The sequence below is a fragment of the Condylura cristata genome, unplaced genomic scaffold (genome assembly GCF_000260355.1).
Source record: "Condylura cristata isolate star-nosed mole 26May11 unplaced genomic scaffold, ConCri1.0 scaffold00011, whole genome shotgun sequence".
Classification (NCBI taxonomy): domain Eukaryota; kingdom Metazoa; phylum Chordata; class Mammalia; order Eulipotyphla; family Talpidae; genus Condylura; species Condylura cristata.
In genome coordinates this window covers 36,912,294-36,932,595 of record NW_004567112.1, presented here as the reverse complement: position 1 = coordinate 36,932,595, position 20,302 = coordinate 36,912,294, and the positions used below count along the sequence as shown (strand labels likewise).

Genomic DNA, 20,302 nt, shown 5'->3' with positions numbered 1-20,302 from the left:
TCTGACTTCTTTCTTCATTGGCCTTAATCAGGTAAGTCTCTGACTTTGACCACCTGTTTTTATCTCTTTAGCACCAGTGAAAATAGTTATCATTGGAAGGACTTACCAGGTTGGGTTCTGTTTTCTTCTAAGTGAAACAGAAGCATATTGCTGATAATGGAATTCATTCATCTCTTTTCAAATTTCCTAAAAAGTATATTTTATTAACTATGAGATGTTTACTGGTAACTGAAATATCACCCAGAGGAAAGTCATTGCCTCCCTAATGGCTGGTCTCTCCAATATTTCACATACAAATAATTATATCAAATCCAGGAATCCCAGTATTTTAGTCTTTAAGAACTGAATTTCCAGGTAGATGTGTTTTACTTGGAGATCCCATTGTTAAAGCTTAGAAACACTCCATGCATGTCTTTTTTTCTAATTCTCCTCAGAGAACAGGATTCACTTTTCAGCTGTAGAGCAATGTTCCCTTCCTCTTGCTTTATGGTATCCAAACTTTTGCAGGGAAGGATGAGATACAAACTGCCACACCATCATCTCCAAGATAGACAACTGTGTTGTCACTGAAAGCCAGGAGGGAATCACCTCGTTCTCACAACTCTTCTTTCTCCTCTTCTGCACAGATGCAGGCTGCCCGTTGACTGTTCATAAATGGCCGGCACCCCAAAGTCCATACAGTATTGAACACAGTGTCAGCCAGAGAATCACAGGCTATTTGGAAAAGAAATGTAAAGGTTAATATATAGGATTACTCCAAATAGTATGAGTAATTTTGAAGAGGAAATATATTTCCCATCATGATACCCAGAGAAATGTAGAGGCAGCAATCTAAATACAAAATTAAAAGGGAAACATACATTTAAGAGGTGGTTTTTCAGAGAAATTCCCACCCAGGCATAATACACTTTGGCATGCCCTTTATGGACCTCCTGATCAAAACCACGTTTAGCAATGAGAATTTCTTTTACCAAATGCTCACTACATGAGAAATCTACAGTTTTTGCAAAATCCTTCTTCAGGCAACACTACTATGTTTCCTATAGCTTTCCTTGTTCAAGTGTGAGATAAATAACCATGTATTCACTGAAAAAAAATGTGTGTGTATTACATATGAGACATGGAGTGTCTCTAAGCTTTAACAATGGCTTCTCCAACATATGTAATACACACACCCTCTTAGACATCAGGGTCACAGAGACAAAAGAGAATCCAACTCAAGATTCACAGTTGGGACAAAGAAGTAGACAGGTTTACTGATAATTATATCATGATGGAAGTGGCCCCAAGGTGGTATGGATACCCCAGAAAGGGTCTCTGGTTCCTTTGGGGTAAGAGTTATTAGGGATAGCATCTAAGTTTAAATTTCTAAAACAGTAAGGGAAATGAAGCATTGATAATGCTACAACATGAATGTATTGTGAAAACACACATAAGGTGACACAGTAAATGATTCTGTTTATATGAAATCCCAGAATAGAGAAAACCACAGTAACAAAAAGTAAACTAGTGGTTGGAGGAGTTGTGGGTAGTGAGGAACGAGGATTGACTGTTAATGGGTATGGAGTTTCTAATGAAAATGTTTTGGAATTAGATTGTGGTTTTGGTTGCAAAAAAATGCATTAGAAATGCTAAATTGCACACCTTTAAAGGGTGAATGCTGTAATAAGTGATTATTAGCAATATTCACATAGCCATAAACAAACCCTGTTAGTTGAAAGATCAACAAAAATAGCTATACTGGTCAAGAAAAATACAATTCAAATTACTAAATTCAGGAATGAAGTCAGAACATTACTACTGAACTTACAGATATAAAAAGTATTACAAGGGAATATGATCAGGAACTACACGTCAAAAGTTAGGCAATGTGGATAGGCTGAACAAAGTCTTAAAAAGGAATAAAATATATAAAGAAGAACTAGAAAATATGAAGATTGCTAGAATATATAATTTCTAATTCAAGTGCTGGAATTGGTAATTTAAAACTTCCCCAAAGAAAATCCAGTTTCACTGGTGAATTTTATCATTTAGAAAAATTTATTAACAATCATTTCCAAAATCTTCCAAAAGTTAGGAGAGGATGATTGACCAGTTCATTTTCTGATATTATTCTGATACCAAAACCAGATAAAGATATCACAAGAAAAATAAACTATAAACCAAATTCTCACAAAATACTACTTAATTGAATCCAGCAGCATCTTAAAAGGGTAACATCATGAGCAAGAGAGATTTATCTTAAGAATGCAAAGTTGACCCAACATGTAAAAATCAATTTAATATACCACACTATATATTATAGAATAAAGGATAAAAGCCACATGATTAGTTTATAGTTGAAGAAAAAAGTCAGCACTTTTTCATGATAAAGACACTTAAACTAGAAATAGAACTTTCACCACCTAATAAAGATCATGTGCAATAAAAACAACAGCTGTTAGCCATGCTTAGTGATTAAAGATGAAATGTTTTCCCCTAAAATCAGGAACAAGACAAAAGCATCTGCTCTTCTAACACTTCTACTCAATATTTCACTTGAAGTTCCAGCCAGGGACATTGAACAAAAATAAATAAATAAAAGGCATTCAAATTAGAAAGGAAAATTTTATACAGATCACATTATCTGATCTACAGAAAAGCCTGAAAAATCCAGTAATACAAATCTATTAGAATAAGTGGTTCATCAAGGTGGTAGGGCAAAACATGAACATATAAAAATCAATTATATATCTATTCAGTAGCAATCAATTATCTGAAAATAAAATTAAGAGAACAATGTCAAATGTAATAGCACGAAGGAAGTGTAAGGTTTGTACTCTGAAAATGTTAAAAATGTATTAAAAGAAATAAAGAAGACCTACAGAGATGAAAAGAATATGTTTATGGATCAAAAAACATGATCTTTAGATGTTAATCGTTTTCACATTCATCTACAAATTCAGCAAAAGTCCTAATAGAATCCAACTGCCATTTTTTGAAGAATATGAAAAGTTGAACCTAAAGTTCATGTGGAAATACAGTGATTCACAATATACAAAACAAACTTGAAAAAGAACAAAATTGAAGGATACTTCCTGATTCAAAATTTGTGACAAAACTATTGTAAAATGACAGTGTGGTCTTGGCATAGATCAATAGAGTTAAAGTATAGAAGTAAACCCTGCATTTATGGTCAATTGATTTTTGACAAGGGTGTGAAGATAATTTGTTGCAGGAAATATTCATCTTTTCAATAAATGGCTTAGTAACAACTGTATATTCACATACAAAAGGTTAAAAGTGGATCATGGACATAAATGTAAGCACTAAAACAAAATTCCTATAAGAACATAGAGAACTTTATAACCTTGGGTCAGGTAAAGACTTCTTACACATACCCCAATAGTATAAGCAACAAAATAAATATGTAAATAGCTCCTGTGCTGTGAACAACTGCATCAAGAAAATATAGAAACAACCTATAAAATAAGAGAACATATTTCAAAATCTTATATCTGATAAACAACTTGCATCTAAATTTATAAAGACTGAATAATAAAAAGGCAGAAAATCCTATTTAAAGAATGGCAAAGGGATTTGAGTAGACATTTCTCCAAAGCAGATGTATGATGGCCAATAAGCACATCAGAAATTAAAAATTTTACAACATCATTAGCAATCAGTGAAATACAAATCAAAATCACAATGAGTTACTGTTTTATAGCCACTAAGATCTGTAATCAAAAAGATGGATAAATGTTGATGAGGATGTGGAGAAAATGGAACCTCAATATAAATTGCTGGTGGAAATGTAAAGTGCTGTAGTGGTTCTGGAAAACACTGTCAATTACCTAAAAAAACAAAAGCTAGTTTGAGTGTTTTCTAAATACAGTATTACTATATAGTCCAGAATGTCTCCTCCTGGACATAAACTCAGGAGAAATGAAAGTCTGTCTCTATTAAAAACTTACAGATAAATGTTCATAGCAACAATATTAATAGTAGCCAAAAAGTTGAAACAACTGAAATATCTGTAAAGAAAATATGTTCTATCCACAAAAGAATGTTACTCAGCAATAAACAAGAATGTGATACTGATACATGCTACTATATGGATAAGCCTTGATACGTAAGAAAAAAAAAAAACCCTCACAGAAGGTCACACATATTGCATGACCCATTCATATGAAATGTCCAGAAAAGGCAAATCTATAGAGGTAGAAGAGAGATGAGTTGTTAAAAGCTAGACAGGAAGGATGGAGTGGGACAGCTAATGGCTACTGGGATTGCTTTGGGGTGATGACAACATTCTAAAATTGGCTGTGGGGCTTATAGCATAAATTGTGAACATATTTAAAAAGCATTAACATGGCTGAATAATATAAAACATGGCTTATATCTCTATGAAATTGTTTCAACAACAAAAAATGACTAGTGTGTTCTAAGTAGAGGGCACCATAGGTATGGAAAGATGGGGGTCATCAACCCAATAGTTTGGAATAACAAGTTAGGAGAGATAAAGATATAGATTATATTGTAGAATCAGAAACGGCTATAACTGTAACACTCGGGAATTGGGATTTAATCCCAACAAGAGGAATGATTTGCAACAGAGGGTAGGAGATGACCAAATTTGTGGTATGAAAACACATCTGTTTCTTGTGGGGTGAAAAGATTGAATGTGAGACCTTGAGATTGGGTTAATTTTCAGCATCTAGGCAAGTGGAATATCAAAGAAATATTGAGGAGAAAGAATCAATAGGACATTGCTTGCAGGAGGTAAATTGACCTACCCCTATATTAACAGCAGGTACTTTTTCACCCTTTGTAGGGACAGATAGGATAATATTCCCTTTATATGGTCTAATTAATTATTCATTTTTTCAAGCCCTCACACATTCACTTTAGGATTTCATTCTACACATTGATCTATGAAAAGTTTCTACTGATGACTTTCTCAGTGGCATATGGCCCATGTTTTATAAACTTGAATTTTAAATTTTACCTGCTAAAAATACCTAGTGGTAATACCTACATGTAATGTTCTGGCTTAAGAAACTAAAAGACTAAGTTCTTAGGAAAAAGAACTTAGGGTATCGTTTCTGGAAACTGAGTAGCTAACCAGTTGTTTAAAAATAATTATTCAAGTATATATACCGTACACAAAGAAGATGGATTTTCCAAATATTTTTTCCTGAACTGAGAATAAAATTAGAAGGAAAGGGACTAAAAACCAAAACAAGTAGTCTATATAGAATAATTTCTTATATGGAAAACTATTTAACAGAGCAATGAAGAACCAAAGCCAGTAGTGCAACTCTCCATTTCCTAAAGGATGGATTTTTAATATCTCTCAGAAAGTTGGGTGGGGCCTCACCCGTCAAGAAAGGTGCCAGCAGCTCTGGGCAAGAGAGCAAGAACTTTAGTGAAGAAGTGCCCAGAATCTTCCTTTGCTCTTTTTTTTTTTTTTTTTAATGTGGTTAAGTTTTCTACAAGGAAAGTTCATTGAGTTCTAAAGATCTTTTTTGAAGAAAGAAACTCTGGCTAGATTTCTGGGTGAAAGCAGGAAAAACTTCTGCTCACAAGCAAAGGCCCTTACGATACTTACTTTCCACGTTGGAGACAAAGCCCAGGCTCCGCTTTAGATCAGAGCAGATGGAGTGGAGACACCATCGGAATTTTGCATCGCAGCGATACTTGTTGGCACCACAGGTGTCATAGCAGACGTCCAGCTGGTTGCAGCACTTGGTCATTGCTGGAATGCCCAAGTCCATCTGGAGGAAAGCAAAGGAAAAAAAAAAGAATAAAATGCCACGTTTAGACGAGGACCTCAGGCAACCTTGCCCACCTTGTGGTTGACTTGCTAGTTCTCCCATTCTGGTAACATATTCACATCAATTCAGAAACACCAATGACTCCATAGGATACACCAGATTAATAGTCACAGGAGGTGAAAGTTTCAAACATGATTTGGTTATTAGTTTAATCCTTCTGAATGGTCCATTCTTTTTAATTTAGATTTCAGTAATTTTCAAATTCACAGGCTACCACAGTGATGGAAATAGAAGTCAGAGTATAATCAAGAGGAGAGGGCTGTAGAAATTCTAAATTCAGTTAAAAACCTATGGTATATGAGATTTTGTTTGCATAAAGGATTCCAGAGCTAAGAAATATGGAAAATTAAGCCTTACTTCATCAAGAGACCACACCATTTATCAGGAATTCCTCTACACAGCTCAGTTTTAAGCCTGTGGGTGTCTTTATATGTCAGAACTCCTGACCGCAGAGTTTCTGACCACCAGGGACTGTCGTCAGAAGACAATATCTCACACAAATGCACACACATTTTTATTAAGCAGCTTACAAACAATGACAAATGTTGTGGCATAAACTAAGTCCATAGGATGCCACAAACAGAGTTACCAAAGAGGTTTTTTTTAGAGGATTTTTAAAATGGAGAGAAGATGAGTAGAGGTAAGGGCACATTTAGACTATTAAAGGTAAAGAAAGAAAGTAATGAGTAAATCCTGTGTTAGCAAGTCAGTTCCATTTGTTTAGTCTTTCAAGCATCTTAGCTGGGAAATATGTGTGAGTGTGTGTGTGTGTGTGTGTGTGTGTGTGTGGTGAATCTAGATAGAAGTGTTTGCAGTTTTGAAATGATAACTTTGAATGGAAATTGTAAAAATCTAATTTCAGGTTATGAATAGGGATTAATACATTAGCTGTTATAGAACCTCTTTACATGGGGCTCCTTAAGTAGTATCCTATTTGAAGTCTTACTCCAGTGCTACCTAAAGAAAAATATTGATTTTGACAGTTTAAAATGTAGGTTTAAATAAAAAAAAAAAAGAAAAAACTACATTAGAGATAATTTAAGTCAGTGGACTAGACAAAGGAATGCACTCTGCAATTCTGGGATAATTCCCATGATCTGATACCTACTTTGCTTCTGCCTTACCCCTAAAATTAGAAATAGATCTTGGACCCTCCCTGGTGGTGCACTGGGTTACAGCACAGCACTAAGAAGCTAAAGCCACTTCAGCATGAGTTTGATCCCTGCCCCAGAGGTGACCCATATGGCGCGGCAGACCTCTCTAGACCTGCCCCCTGCTCCCCTCAGCAATGTATTTCAGTGGATCTGCCTGTTCTGCTCCCTACTCTGTCTCTGGTGAATCCTCTCACTGCCCCTGCACCTCTGGCCTGTACCCCAGCTCTGTATGCATAAATAAATAAATCTTTTTAAAAAAAATAGATCTTAACTGAGAATTAGATGAGTATAGCGGCTATCATTCAATTAAACTAAATTGAAAATTACTGAACTAGTTCTATTTGATATTTATGCCAACAAATAAAAATATTGCTTCTAAAATAGTGGATGCCACTTGTTTGACTAATAAATTGATATCAAGTAAAATATATTAGCCAAAAAAATATTCCTCTAGGACAACTCAATATTTGATGTTTTTTTTCTGTGTTCAACCCCTTCCTGATGATTCTGGACAAAGCTGAACCTACAGTATGCAGGTCATGTCATGTATCTTTGCACAGACACCATAGACTTAAGAACTTATTAAGAAAAACATATAAAACTTTAAACTAATCCTTGAAAGCACAATGGGCTATGATGGAGAGGCTCTGGGTGATTTGGTGGTGGATGGCAATACCTGAAAGAAAGAAAACTGTCTATCCAGCAGTAATCAAGTTTCCTTTCTTAACAAAATGAATATTTTCAGATGAATTTGTAACAAAGGGACTAAAACTACCTAGAGGAGAGAAGATATTTTCACAAGTTGCACAAAAATGCTATGTGGGTGAGCAGTATTTTTGTGGAAGAATTAACATTATGCTGCTTAGGAACTCACTATAAAAGAAAATATTTTAAATCAGCAGAAAAGTGAAGGTTACCCTTTGAATTAAAACACAGTTGAAAATCATAGTTTAAATACAAAAGCCCCCTAACCTACATTTTCTATAAAGCCTCTTTCTAAAGTGAAAAAGGTAAAAGCCCTCAAGGAAGCCTTGAAAGAAATTATTGTTTTTCAGGAGAGTGAAATTTGAGAAATGGTCAGCAGTGTGATGATGAGTGTTTAGTCAGTGACTGGATGGGTGGGGTGAAGGGAGAGTTGTGCATGCACACACAATTTTCTGGAATGCTAATATCTCCAAGATAGCTGATTTGATGCTGTCAAGATGAAGTCAAACCCTTGTAAAAGTTCTGATAATATAATTATCAGCTCTCACTGGTTGGCCCTAGCTGGCTTCAGTATGTCACTAGAAAGACAATTTAAGTAAATCAAATTTTGTCAGATATATTTCAAATGAAGTTTACATTTGTCCCCTTAAGGCTCAACTGATGTTTGCAGTGGTGAACTTTGAAGTTCACCACAGAAGGGCTTATGTGAGGGTTGCTACTTCCTGAGAAAAGGAAATTACACATTTTGAAAATAATTTCTTTTCTTATATCTAACTTAAAATGCTTAATTGCATTGCTCAACTATATTTCACAATATAGTGATCATGTCCATCAGTGATAGCGCTTGGATTACTGTTAATTAAAACCAATCAATAAGGAAAACGATGATGTTGATACATACACTTTCTGGTACCTTGAGACCCAGGAAGTAGGAGCTGCACCCATTGGGCTCCTGAGGCTTGTAGCCAGGTCTGGGCATTGGTGCCTTTCCTAGCAGGAGAAAGAGAGGAAAGAAGCCGGGAGAAATGTTTAGAAATTAAGCATTCACCAAAGAAAAAATGTTCTAAAAGCATATCCATTTTTTTCTTTACAAGTCAGGTTCCCCACCAGATACTCCTATCAAATACATGTTGGTGGTGGTGATATAAAAGAGTAACAACCTTTAGGCCAGTTTGGCATTTTTCTTCATATCTCACAGAATGTTATGATCATATATTTACTAACAGTTCTAATGTTTCTCAAGTGTATTACATTAAAGATTAGCCCCATGACAAAACCAAGTGAAAACTCAAGGTTTCCTATTCTCCCCACTGTAAGATCACATGCCCTGAAAAGAAAAAGGACACTCCCTAACCATACACTTAAGGTAACAGAATTATAAAAGTACCACAAGATTTTTTTCAAAATATCTGAAGGAAATTTCACAATATTTCATAAATGTAAACAAAGCATTATTAACCAACAGACAATGAAAAGGCCCCAATATATCAGCTGTTTGTATCACTGTATGTCTGCATTTATTTTTTTTTTTTCTTCCCTTTATGAGCTACAGGTTATACTGGAAACTAAGAATTAATCCTGTGTGAGGCATATGACATTTCTTTATTCTTCAGTCTTTGCCAGGTATATTTTTAAAAATAATTTGTGTCATGCCATGGATTCTTCTTTAAAAAAATTTACTTTTGCATAGAAGAACTGGGATGTAGGCCAGAGGTGGGGGTGGGGTTTGAGAGGCTTTGCCAGAGACAGAGTGGGGAACAGAACAGCCAGATGTACTGAAATTCACAGCTGAGGGGAGCGGCGGGTGAGACAGCAGAGGTTTGCTGTGCTATCTGTGGACCAGCTACTTGGCCCGAGATAAGACTCAGGCCACAATGGTGATGACACTGAGATTTGACTCCTAGGCCACCAGGGAGGTCTCAGGTATTTTATTTTTAATTATTTTATTATATATAATATAAAAGTATTTTATACTATATTTTTATTTATAACATAAAACTATTATAAAATACTTTTAAATTGAAGAAAAGTCACAGAAATACCCATGTACTCACTATGCAAGTTAGTATTACCAAACTTACCATAATTATTCTGTTTAATTAAATGTTAAATTACAGTTGGAGTCACATTGTGACCCATCTTTGTTCTAATTTGTAGACACTAAATGTATGCTTCAAAGCCTTAGTATTCCTAAGAATTGTCTTCAGTATTCTCAAACTTTATTCATACATGAATTTTAATGTCAACTTAATAAATTATGCAAGATATGTTATCAGTATTTTGATTGAACATCTATTGATTTGAAGACAAGTGGTTCATTGGAGTATTCTTTCTCTACAAATATGGGCATAGTATAGGTTTCTATACTTAGGTCTCCCTTTGTATCCTTCAATAGAGTGTTATAATTTTCTCATGTATTTATTCTATGCTATACACACTGTATTATTCAGATGCTTAAACAAGATAGAATCTCACTTAAAATCCAGAAAAAAGAATCACAGATTCCTATGGTAAACTGCACTTTTCAGGAACCCAGGCTGCTTCTGATACATCACTCCTAGGATGTGACCCTGGCTCTCTGGGTCCAAAATGAAGCTTCAGTCAATACATTCATGTAATAAGCAGCAGGATAAGAGGAGGAGGTCAAGTTGTCCCAGCCCTTCTTTTCATAAACATACTATAGAATGTTAAACTTATTTCTTGTCCTTACTGCCCTTTTTTGACCTTAATCAAATGAAAATACAAGATTTCAAAGGTGGGGTAAAAAATGAAGTCTTTATCCAGCTTAAACTGGGAGGAGGGTTTACTGCTGTAGAAAAGAGATCCAGGGTATTAGCGGACAACAGTCTGTTTGGGTATTTGTAGTTAAGACACAATATGTATAAAATTGTGGTCCATGATGTATGTCTATCTGTATTGTCCCAGCATTGGTCTGTGTGATCAAAAAATTGTCACCAAAGTGGAGGTGTGTTGCTTTCAAGATGAGGTTATAAAAGATCACATCTGTGGAGGTTCCTCAAACTGTTAAATGTGGAGCTTCCCTACGACCCAACAATCCCACTCCTAGGTGTCTACCCAAAAGACACAAAAGCACTGATTCAAAAAGATACCTGCACCCGCATGTTTATTGCTGCTTTATTCACAACTGGAAAGACATGGAAACAGCCCAAATGCCAAAAAATGGATGACTGGATTAAATAGATGTGGTACATATGCACAGTGGAATATTACTCAGCAACAACAACAAAAAGAAGCACATGTCTTTTGCAGCAACATGGATGGAGCTGGAAAAGATAGTGCTTAGTGAAATAAGCCAGCAAGAAAAGGAAAAATACCAGATGGTTTCTCTCATAGGAGGAATATAATGGAACAGGTGAGAAAATAATGATAATGATGAACAGCTTATACTACAGATATTTTGTGAGGGTGGAGTGGGGAATGGGGGCAGGGGGTGAAGTGCACTGGACTATGGTGATGGCACAGGGTGATTTGGTGATGGGAAACCCAAGGGGATTACAAATGAGATGGAAAAATGCACAAAATGATGTAAAAATAAACTATTATATATATATTTATATATTTATATATATATATAAAGATATATCATTCTCCCTGGGGTGAGGTGGTATTTCATTGTCAGGGAAATAGTTTAATGGAGAAACAAACATTTAAATTTGATGATAAAACTTACACTTTAATAATTTTGCTGATAAAGATCTTTTGTAGTACACTCAGAGCAAATTCCTTCCCTCTGTCTTTTTTGCACTTGATAATTCACAGGGCTGAAACTCTTGATATTCCAGTTAGAAAAATAATGGAATGCTAATATAGATACTTCCTACCTGACTGTTCTTAGTAAATAAATTGTTTTTTACTGTCTTTAATATTTTATGTTGGAAGCAAAATTTCTGTTTATGAATGAAGCCCAAAGCAAAAGTTTTATGAAAAAAAAAAAGGCGATGATTTCAGCCTAGGCAGAAATAAAGTAGTACATCCACAAATTAATTTTTTCTGATTTGGGCTATTTAGAGAATGGGAGATCAACACTTGATTCTTTAGTTCAAGAGTTGGCAGAAGAGGGACAACATCAACCCACTGTGTTAAAATGCCAGCTAAAAATGGCTTTTTATATTTTTTAATGGTGGGGGCAAAGTAGTCAAAACAAGGATAATATTGTGTGACCTGTGAAAATTATGTGAAACTCAAAATTTTGGTTAAAAAAATAGTAGAGGCCCTCCCTGGTGGCGCAGCAGGTTAAAGCACAGCACTGAGAAGTTAAAGCCACTTCAGCATGAGTTCAATTCCCGCCTTCCCCGGAGGCTACCACATGGTGTGGCAGACCTCTCCTGACCCGCCCGCTGCTCCCCTCAGCAGTATACTTCATAGATCTGCCTGTTCTGCTCCCCTCTCTGTCTCTGGTGAAGCCTCTTGCCGCCCCTGCGCCTTTGGCCTGTACCCCAGTTCTGTAGTTCTGTATGAACAAATAAATAAATCTTTTTTTAAAAAAATAGTAGAGGGTTAAAATCTTGATAGAGGATGGTTTTCTAACCTAGACAAAATGTTCAGTCATAAAAACTTGACCTTATGAAAAGTAAAGCTTTCTTGATAAAGTTAAAAACCATAAACCACTTAATAAAAGGCAAATTACGGAGATTTAGGAGGAGAATTAGCACAAAACCCAGGAGTTCTACTCACAGGCTTATATACCACCTCCTGGGTATATACACCCAGCCTTTTTTCTCTCTCTTTTGTCACTGAAAAGATCAGTAAAATCTTCTGGAGTTTTATTACACAGACCAAGGGTTAATTCTTCATAGGAAGGTGTGTCCATTCTCCCCACCCAGCTGGCTTCTATAGAAGTAGTTCATGTGCCAGAAAAGTGCTACTAAGGAGTTAGAGTTTTTGAAATGTATGTTCTGCTTCCAGAAACACTAACACAGTAACATGTCAAGAAAACAAAGCAGGATGGGAACAATTGTTTTTTTTAATAACAGTTTATTTTTACATCATTTTGTACATTTTTTTCCATCTCAATTGTAATCCCCGCGGGTTTCCCATCACCAAGTCACCTGTGTGCCATTACCATAATCCCATGCACTTCCCTCCCCACCCCTCCGTTTTTGATCCCATTCCCCACTCCACCCCCACAAAATGTCTTTGGTATATGGCTGTTCAATATTCTTGTTATTTTTTTTGCCTGGTCCATTATACTCCTGCTATGAGTGAAACCATCCGGTATTTTTCTTTCTCTTTCTGGCTTATCTCACTAAGCATGATATTTTCCAGCTAGGATGGGAACAATTTTACTGAAACAATCAACCCTCTAAACAGATGAACTGACTACATGAGGTCTATGACCAACTTGTCTGGTTTGCTTGGGAACTTTTTCTATTTTAGAACAAAAATTCCAAATCCTGAGAACCCACACCTTTTCCCTCACTCCCTGACAAACTAGGACAGTTAGTCACCCTCACAGTAGAGAATCTTTGCTTCTTAACCAGTGACCAGTTTCTTTTTCAGAAAAATGGATCCCCTTGAGAATGTGATGAAGTCTATGAATTCTTTCCCTGGGAAAACTCACAGGTCAATAAAATTTTGCTTTTAGATTTCAAACAGATAAAAAGATCTCTATGGGAATGGGGGAAAAGACTGATACTTAAAAATACTTTGCTCCTCACACTCCCAGATTTCAAGTTATACTACAAAGCCATAATAATCAAAACTGCATGATACTGGAACAAGAACATATACACAGACCAGTAGATTCAAGTAGAAAACCCAGATATAAACCCACAGGTTTATGGGCAGCTAATTTTTGACAAAGGAGCAAAGAATATACAATGAAACAGAGAAAGTCTGTTCAACAAAGTCTGTTCCCAAATGGTGCTGGGAAAAACTGAATGCTACATGCAAAAAATGAAACTGGATCACTACCTTGCACCATGCACAATAAAACAACTTGAAGTGGATTAAAGACCTACACAACAGAATGGAAAATATCTGGAAAGCAAATATCTGGAAGCAAAGATGGGCAAAACACTGCATGACATACACCTAAGTAACATCTTTAAAGATACAGTACCCAGTGCAACGATAGTGAAGGAAAGGATAAACAGATGGGACTATATCAAATTATAGAGCTTCTGTATAGCAAAAGAGACATTACATAAAACAAAGAGGCACTCCACTGATTGGGAGAAAAATTTTGCACGCAATGCTAATGACAAAGGACTGATCACAAAGATACACAAAAATTGCTGATTAAACTCAACAAAAATAAACAACCCCATCAAAAAAATGGGCAGAAGAGCTAAAAAGATACTTCTCCAAAGAGGAAATGCAGACAGCCAACAAGCATATGAAAAAATGTTCTGCATCACTTGTAATAAGGGAGATGCAAATTAAAAACCACAATGAGATACCACCTCACACTAGTAAGAATGGCACATCTTAGAACAACTAGCAACAACAAATGTTGGCAAGGATCTGGAAAAGAAGGAACTCTCCTGCACTGCTGGTGGGAATGCAAACAAGTACGACAACTATGGGAAACTGTTGGGAGGTTTCTCAAACTGCTAAAAACACAGCTTCCCACTCCTAGGTATCTACCTGAAAGACAAAAACAGATTCAAAAAGACACCTACACCCCCATGTTTATTGCTGTTTTATTTACAATAGGAAAAACATGGAATCAACGCAAATGCCCAAAAGTAGATGACTGGATTAAAAAGATGTGGTACATATACACAATGGACTATTACTCAGTATCAAAAAAAGATAAACTCATACCTTTTGCAGCAACATGGATGAAGCTGGAAGGGATCATGCTTAGTGAAATAAGCCAGAAAGAAAAAGAAAAATACCGGATGGTTTCACTCATAGCAGGAGCATAAAGGACTGGAGTGGGAAGGGGAAATAGTGAACAACTGTATACCAGAGACATTTTACAGGGGTGGAGTGGGGAATGGGATCAAAAATGGGAGGGGGAGGAAATGCACAGGACTATGATGATGGCACACAGGTGAATTGGTGGTGGGAAGTCCACGGGCATTGCAGCTCAGATGGAAAAAGTCACAAAATCATGTAAAAATAAACTAATATAATAAAAATACTTTTCTCCCTAGAGCTAAACCCTAGGAGAAATTCATCATGAGATTCCCTTCTCTGTGAGACAGTACCTTTGTGCTCCAGAGCCCTGCTCCAGATACCTACCTAAAGGCAGAGAACACTAAAATTACTATTAAAGGATTTCTTCTAGAAGCTGAGACGATGTTGTCTAGTCACTGGGAAATCTGTGGCTTTTAAATTTAATGATGAAAGAATCTGAATGCACAGATAACCTATTCAACAGATATCTTCCTCATTACAATTATAAAATATTTGGAAAGATATACATAATTATAAAAAAGTTGTTACCTATCATGATTATATCACTAAATATATAATCTTTAATTTTTATGACAAATTTGCAATATAATTATTATTAACACTATTCATATATATGAAGAAACAAATCCCAAAGTCACTAACAGTGGGATCTACCCTCAAATTTAAACCCATGATTTTTCTACCTGCACAGTTCCAGGGCCCTACCACAGCCCTGAGTCAGAATCTTGGGCTGTTTGCACCAGGGCAGCCAACTAGCCAAGCTAGTTATCTGTTGACTCCAGCTGAATCTCATTACAATTATAGCTCCTTTGACACGTACAGACTTTGTGTATTGACATGAAAATAAATTGCTATAGATAGAATTGTGGTAAGTTATATTGACATGCTGCTGCAGGCTATAGGGATATAAACACACCTTTACCTGTCTGAACAACCTGTGTCTGAAGTGCTCCAAGAATAGCCTCTTACGTAGTACATCTTACCTAGACTGTACTTGTAATGACCTGGAAACATTAAAATACTACTGCCTGTGTTTAACCCAGAAGATTCTGATTTGATTGCTTTTACCAGGAGTTTTAAGTCTCCCAGATGATTTTAAGTGAGGGCCGAGTTGGAGAACTAAATACAGTAAGTCCTCGAGTTGTAGGTTAGGTTCTTGGAAACAAACTTTAAATAAAAGTTCATTTAAGGATAGCAGGTCCTCATGGGTTTTTTTTTTTCCTCATCAACTTCATACTAGATGACCTTGAATCAAATGATATTTTTGAGGGTATACTGTAGTGGTAAGTACCTATCAAATAGAAATTGTTTTCATAGACTAAGTATTACTAAATGATTTCTTCTGGTAAGAATATTGCAGGCTTTAATGCATTATTTTTTTTTTCTCAAAGCGTGGTCTCAAGACTAGCTGAGGATCACCTGGGAACTGTTAGAAATGCAAATTATCTGGCTCCACCCAGGGCCCAGGAGCTACTTAAACTGGCCTCCTGGGTGATTCAAAGCACCTGGGAGTTTGAGCTAGGAGGCTTTAAAGCAAGCGCTGTGTACAAGCAGTGTATCAAAAAGCCAGCAACCATAAACACCTCCGTTAGTTATTGGGCATTATCTGTTTGAATTATCGTTTGCTTCACAATCGACTTGAGAAGATTTTGTGCTGTTTGGGCGAAGCCTCCACACCCTTGGCTCCAAGGGGTTCCACAGGTAACATGCTAAACCCCCTATTTTCCATATGTGTTTTCAGGCTCCTCCAGAGTCTTTTTGCACAGAGCGAATGGAGTTAGTTGCCTTCCTGTAAGGTCTCTGTTGCCACTTCCCATCCCCCACCAGCAGCTGCTGAGCCCAGTAAGGCTGAGGTTCTCAGCCCAAATTCTCTGAAATCTTTTTTTTTCTTTTTTTGGCTAAAGAAAGAAAAAGACGGTTTGATTCTTGTTTCCTGTTTATTTGTTAAACCACAGGCCTAAGTCATGTGTTGTCTCAAGGCAGGAAAATAGTGCCTGTGTTAAGTGTCTCCTGTTGAGTTAACCCCTTTCTGGCCTCATCTATGTACAAGCTAGATGTCCAGTGACCAGGTATCTGCATTTATGCAGCCTGCTCTGGACAAAGACATGGCTGGAGCCCAGGTCAGTCTGAGGACAGACAAGGGTTTTTTCCCCCTCTGGAATCTTTACTGAGAAGATGCAGCTTTTTTCAGCACATCTCTGTGTGGTTAAAACGACTATGCTGCAAAACTTCTGATTTTGGACTAATGGTTAACTATTTATCCCTAGTCACTTTTGGTTTTAGAAAGAAGCCATTTCTGCTGCTCAAAGGGAAAATACAGAGTCTGGATAAGTCCAGTTAGTTTTCAGCTTTTAAAAGTCTCTCTTGAAACAGCTTTAATCTGTGGCGTACCTAGAGAAAATATGTCTGATGTGTTTCCCTGCTACACTACACTGACTCACCCTTTTAATCTCTAACCTCATGATGAAACAGTTGACAAACTAAACCATAAAACTAAGGTTGTATGGACTGAGCTTGCTTTGGAAAACATTTTCATCAGTTTGATGTTACCCCCTGCACTGCCATCTGTGATCGGTGGCACCTAACCCCCTGTCCGGCCAGGGTAGAGGAAGGCTGGTGTCAGAGACTCTCTGGTTGCCAAGCAATAGGCCTGAGGGCAGTTCATGTGGCAGGGAAAGGGGACATGGGCCCCTCCCACCCTCCAAGGAACTGCTGCCATTGCTGACGGTGGTAGTGGCAGAGGCATCCAATGGCCTCTTTAGGGGAGTCAGGAAAACTGATGCCCAGAAGAGACTGACAGAGCTAGAAGGAAAGTGTGAACTAACCGAGGGAGGAAGGAGAATACATTTCAAGTTTAGCACAAGGTGATTGAAAAAATTTTTATCCCCTGGCAGAATTTTCTGCGTTCATTTTCAATTTTCATCCTAGGAGAGACTCAACAAAGACTCTCAGAGCCTTTCTCTGGCCCTTTGCTGCCTTTTCTTAAGTATCTGCCTCATAGCAAACCATAGAAAATAGCCCCACGGAAGAAGTCTTGACAGGCTCCCAGGAGTAAGTAGGTTTGCCAGATCAACTTTAGGAAACTCAGTGAAATGTGCATTTTAGTTAAACAACCAAAAATGTGTTAGCATAAGTGTATCCCAAATATTTCATTGGGCATACACTCGTAAATTATTTATTTGTAATTCAAATCTATGCAATTTACACTTTTATTTTTGAATCTAGCTATCCACAGGCCCACCAGTGATAGCTTTTACAGAAAGAGAAACCATGCACTCACCATATCGGCACCTGTATTGACAGACTCCATTTTTCCCTCCCAGCAGCTCCATAAAGGAATCGAAGTAACTGTTGAAAGATTCAAAGCTGCCCCGAAGTTGCCGAAGGCCCCAATTTGAATAGGACTCCTCTGTGTCCGGGCTGGTGTCACTCTGAGCCAGGCCACCCCTCAGGCTGAACCACAGGATCAAGAAGCCTCTGGCCAGCTTCATGGTGGAGCCAGGTAGGTGCTGCGGTCTCGCCTCAAACCTCAGCCAGTATCCCACGTACACAATCCACCTCACCAGATGACAGACAGGACAGGGACTATCTAGAACACTCAATCTGTGTGTTCCTTAGAATGGACTTTAAACATAGCTCTGGAGGTTGGGATGAGATCAGGGCAATTAGAAAGGACAAAGGTTAGGCAGTGGGCGGGCCTATCTGAGAGGTAGCCAGTGAGAGAGAACATTTCAAAGTGGATTTCACAGGCCAGGCGGGCTGCAGGAGATGTTTGCCAACTTCTAAGAGGCAGGAGTGGTGGAGCAATCGGAATTCTACCCCATCAGCTTGTTAACCTATTGATTAGTTTATAGGTTTGGTCCCTCAGGGCCAACTTGTGACACAAAGAGATTTCTCCAGGTCCTAGACCCACCTCTGAGCCAGCCATTCATACTTGGTCTCTAGGGAGATTCAGGTGGGTGCAGAAAGGGCTCAGGAACCCAGCTGGTGGATTAGTCTTGTCACCTGCACTAACAGTCAGGAAGTTGTTGGTATTTAAGTGTGCTTGAAGTGGGAGGTAAAACTTGGAACTCAACTTTTCTGCCTCAGTTCCTGAGAAAATGATTTTCAGATTCAGTCCTCTAGTCATCCAGAGCTCCTGTCAGCTGCCTTGGAGTGCGACATTTTGCCTCTTTATTTGCTTAGAGCCTTATCTTTATTTACACTCAGTATTAACTAATATCTACACAGTGCTCAGGGGTGGGTCTAGGACACAGTTCTGGGGAGCTTAATTCTCCTATTGTGGGTTTTTCTTCTCATCGCTTTTAAAAAGTCAGTTTACCAGAAATGCTATCTGGAATTTTAGGCTTTAAGACTATTGACTAACATCTAGTGTTTTGGTGTCACTTTCGGTTTATAGTTAGCTGTAAAGTCATGGGAAGCAATGCCTGTCATCGATGAAATCACTAGTCTATAAAAATGACAACTTTATGGACCAAATGAGTCATTAGTTTCTCTCTCAAATACCTTTTGTAAAGCCCCATAGAAAACAATAAACACCTTCATTGTAAATAAGAGACATATGTCTACAGATCCAGGAAGGGGAGCAGTTAAATATCTCATAGGAACATCAATAATACTACCAATATTTTAAAGTGTCTGTAGTTTTCAAACTACTTGTGAATATGCATGTGTGTGTGTGTTTTGCCACATTATTTCTACAAAACATGATAAACATGAGAAATGGGAAAATGGAAATAAAAATGTTCAGTGACTTGGTTTGAACTGGACAGGCTCTTGTGGTAAAACTGGGATCAGGACGAGTTACATAGAATATGGGGAAAAGTGACATTAAAGAAATTGGAATGGTAAGTTTTGCCGTTAAAAATGGTTCATTACTAGTAAAATATAATGGAATGATACTCATAACTGTAACAATATAAACACTTTTTTTGGTGTTATAGCTTACACAAATTATTTCTTCGGTCCTCAAAATGTATACTTTCAATAATTTTGTTTTTAATTCAAACCATTGAAAGTTTTGACACTTTCTCTTGGTAAATGCAAAATTAAAGATGAATTGACAATTTTTCACCTTGAGAAGGGTATTTCTGCGGGTTGCAAACTGTTACTGGAACTATTGATAGCATTTCCCCTGCCTGTTTCTCAATAATGTAGTTTATTATAGTAAAATATGCAGAAGCCTTTCTAGTTTATTGCTTATTTTTGCTTTTGTATTTTTATCTAAAATCATTGCCAAATCATTGTCAAAGAACCTATTACCTGTTTGGTTCAGGAATTTAATGGTTTCATGTCTTAATTAAGTCTTTAATCTACTTTAAATTTTCATATGTGGTCTAAGTTAGTAATGTAGTGTCTTTTCCAAGTGGTCAGTTTTCTAGCATCATTTATTGAAGAGATACTTTTTCCATTGTATATTATTGCTTCATTGTCATAAATTGACCAGGTACTGTGCTGTCCTGTTGTGTTGATCTTGTGGTCTGTTCTTATGCTAATGCCATATTGTCTTACTAATATCATTTGAAATTGGGGGTCACCAGAGCTGCTTTGATCTTCTGAGATTTTCTTTGGCTATTCAGAGTCTTTTGTGGTTTCATAATAATTTTAGGATTTGTTAATTTCTATTTAAAAATGCATTTGAATTTTGATGGGAATTACATTAAATATGTAGACCACTTTAGGTAGAAAGGAACTTTAACAATATTCTTCCAACCCCTGAACATAGGATAACTTTTCCTT

The 20,302-nt window shown here is 37.0% G+C and overlaps 1 protein-coding gene across 3 annotated transcripts; it reads right to left on the bottom strand.

Annotated features, from left to right (window-relative positions):
* Window positions 1-550: 550 nt before the first annotated feature.
* PLA2G12B (phospholipase A2, group XIIB) lies at window positions 551-18,136 on the bottom strand. Of its 3 annotated transcripts, none has more exons than XM_004680782.2 (5): window positions 17,844-18,136; window positions 8,577-8,665; window positions 5,591-5,756; window positions 4,988-4,990; window positions 551-714 (listed from the first exon to the last, which is right to left on the bottom strand). In XM_004680782.2, exons 1-5 carry the CDS (start codon window positions 18,052-18,054, stop codon window positions 596-598), a joined length of 588 nt encoding a protein of 195 aa, XP_004680839.1. In that variant the 5' UTR covers window positions 18,055-18,136; the 3' UTR covers window positions 551-595. The 3 variants fall into 3 exon arrangements, with proteins under 3 accessions (XP_004680839.1, XP_004680840.1, XP_004680841.1); XM_004680784.1 differs by lacking the exon at window positions 4,988-4,990 and adding an exon at window positions 2,403-2,405 and having other exon boundaries at window positions 596-714; window positions 17,844-18,101; XM_004680783.1 differs by lacking the exon at window positions 4,988-4,990 and having other exon boundaries at window positions 552-714; window positions 17,844-18,101.
* Window positions 18,137-20,302: the final 2,166 nt, after the last annotated feature.

Excerpts from the sequence above, each read along its gene's own strand:
- PLA2G12B (XM_004680782.2), bottom strand. The coding sequence starts at position 18,054 with ATGAAGCTGGCCAGAGGCTTCTTGATCCTGTGGTTCAGCCTGAGGGGT. Across the intron at positions 8,666-17,843 it reads TCAATACAGGTGCCGATATG|GAAAGGCACCAATGCCCAGA; the intron begins GTGAGTGCATGG and ends TTCTCCTGCTAG. Across the intron at positions 5,757-8,576 it reads GTCTCAAGGTACCAGAAAGT|ATGGACTTGGGCATTCCAGC; the intron begins GTATGTATCAAC and ends GCTTTCCTCCAG.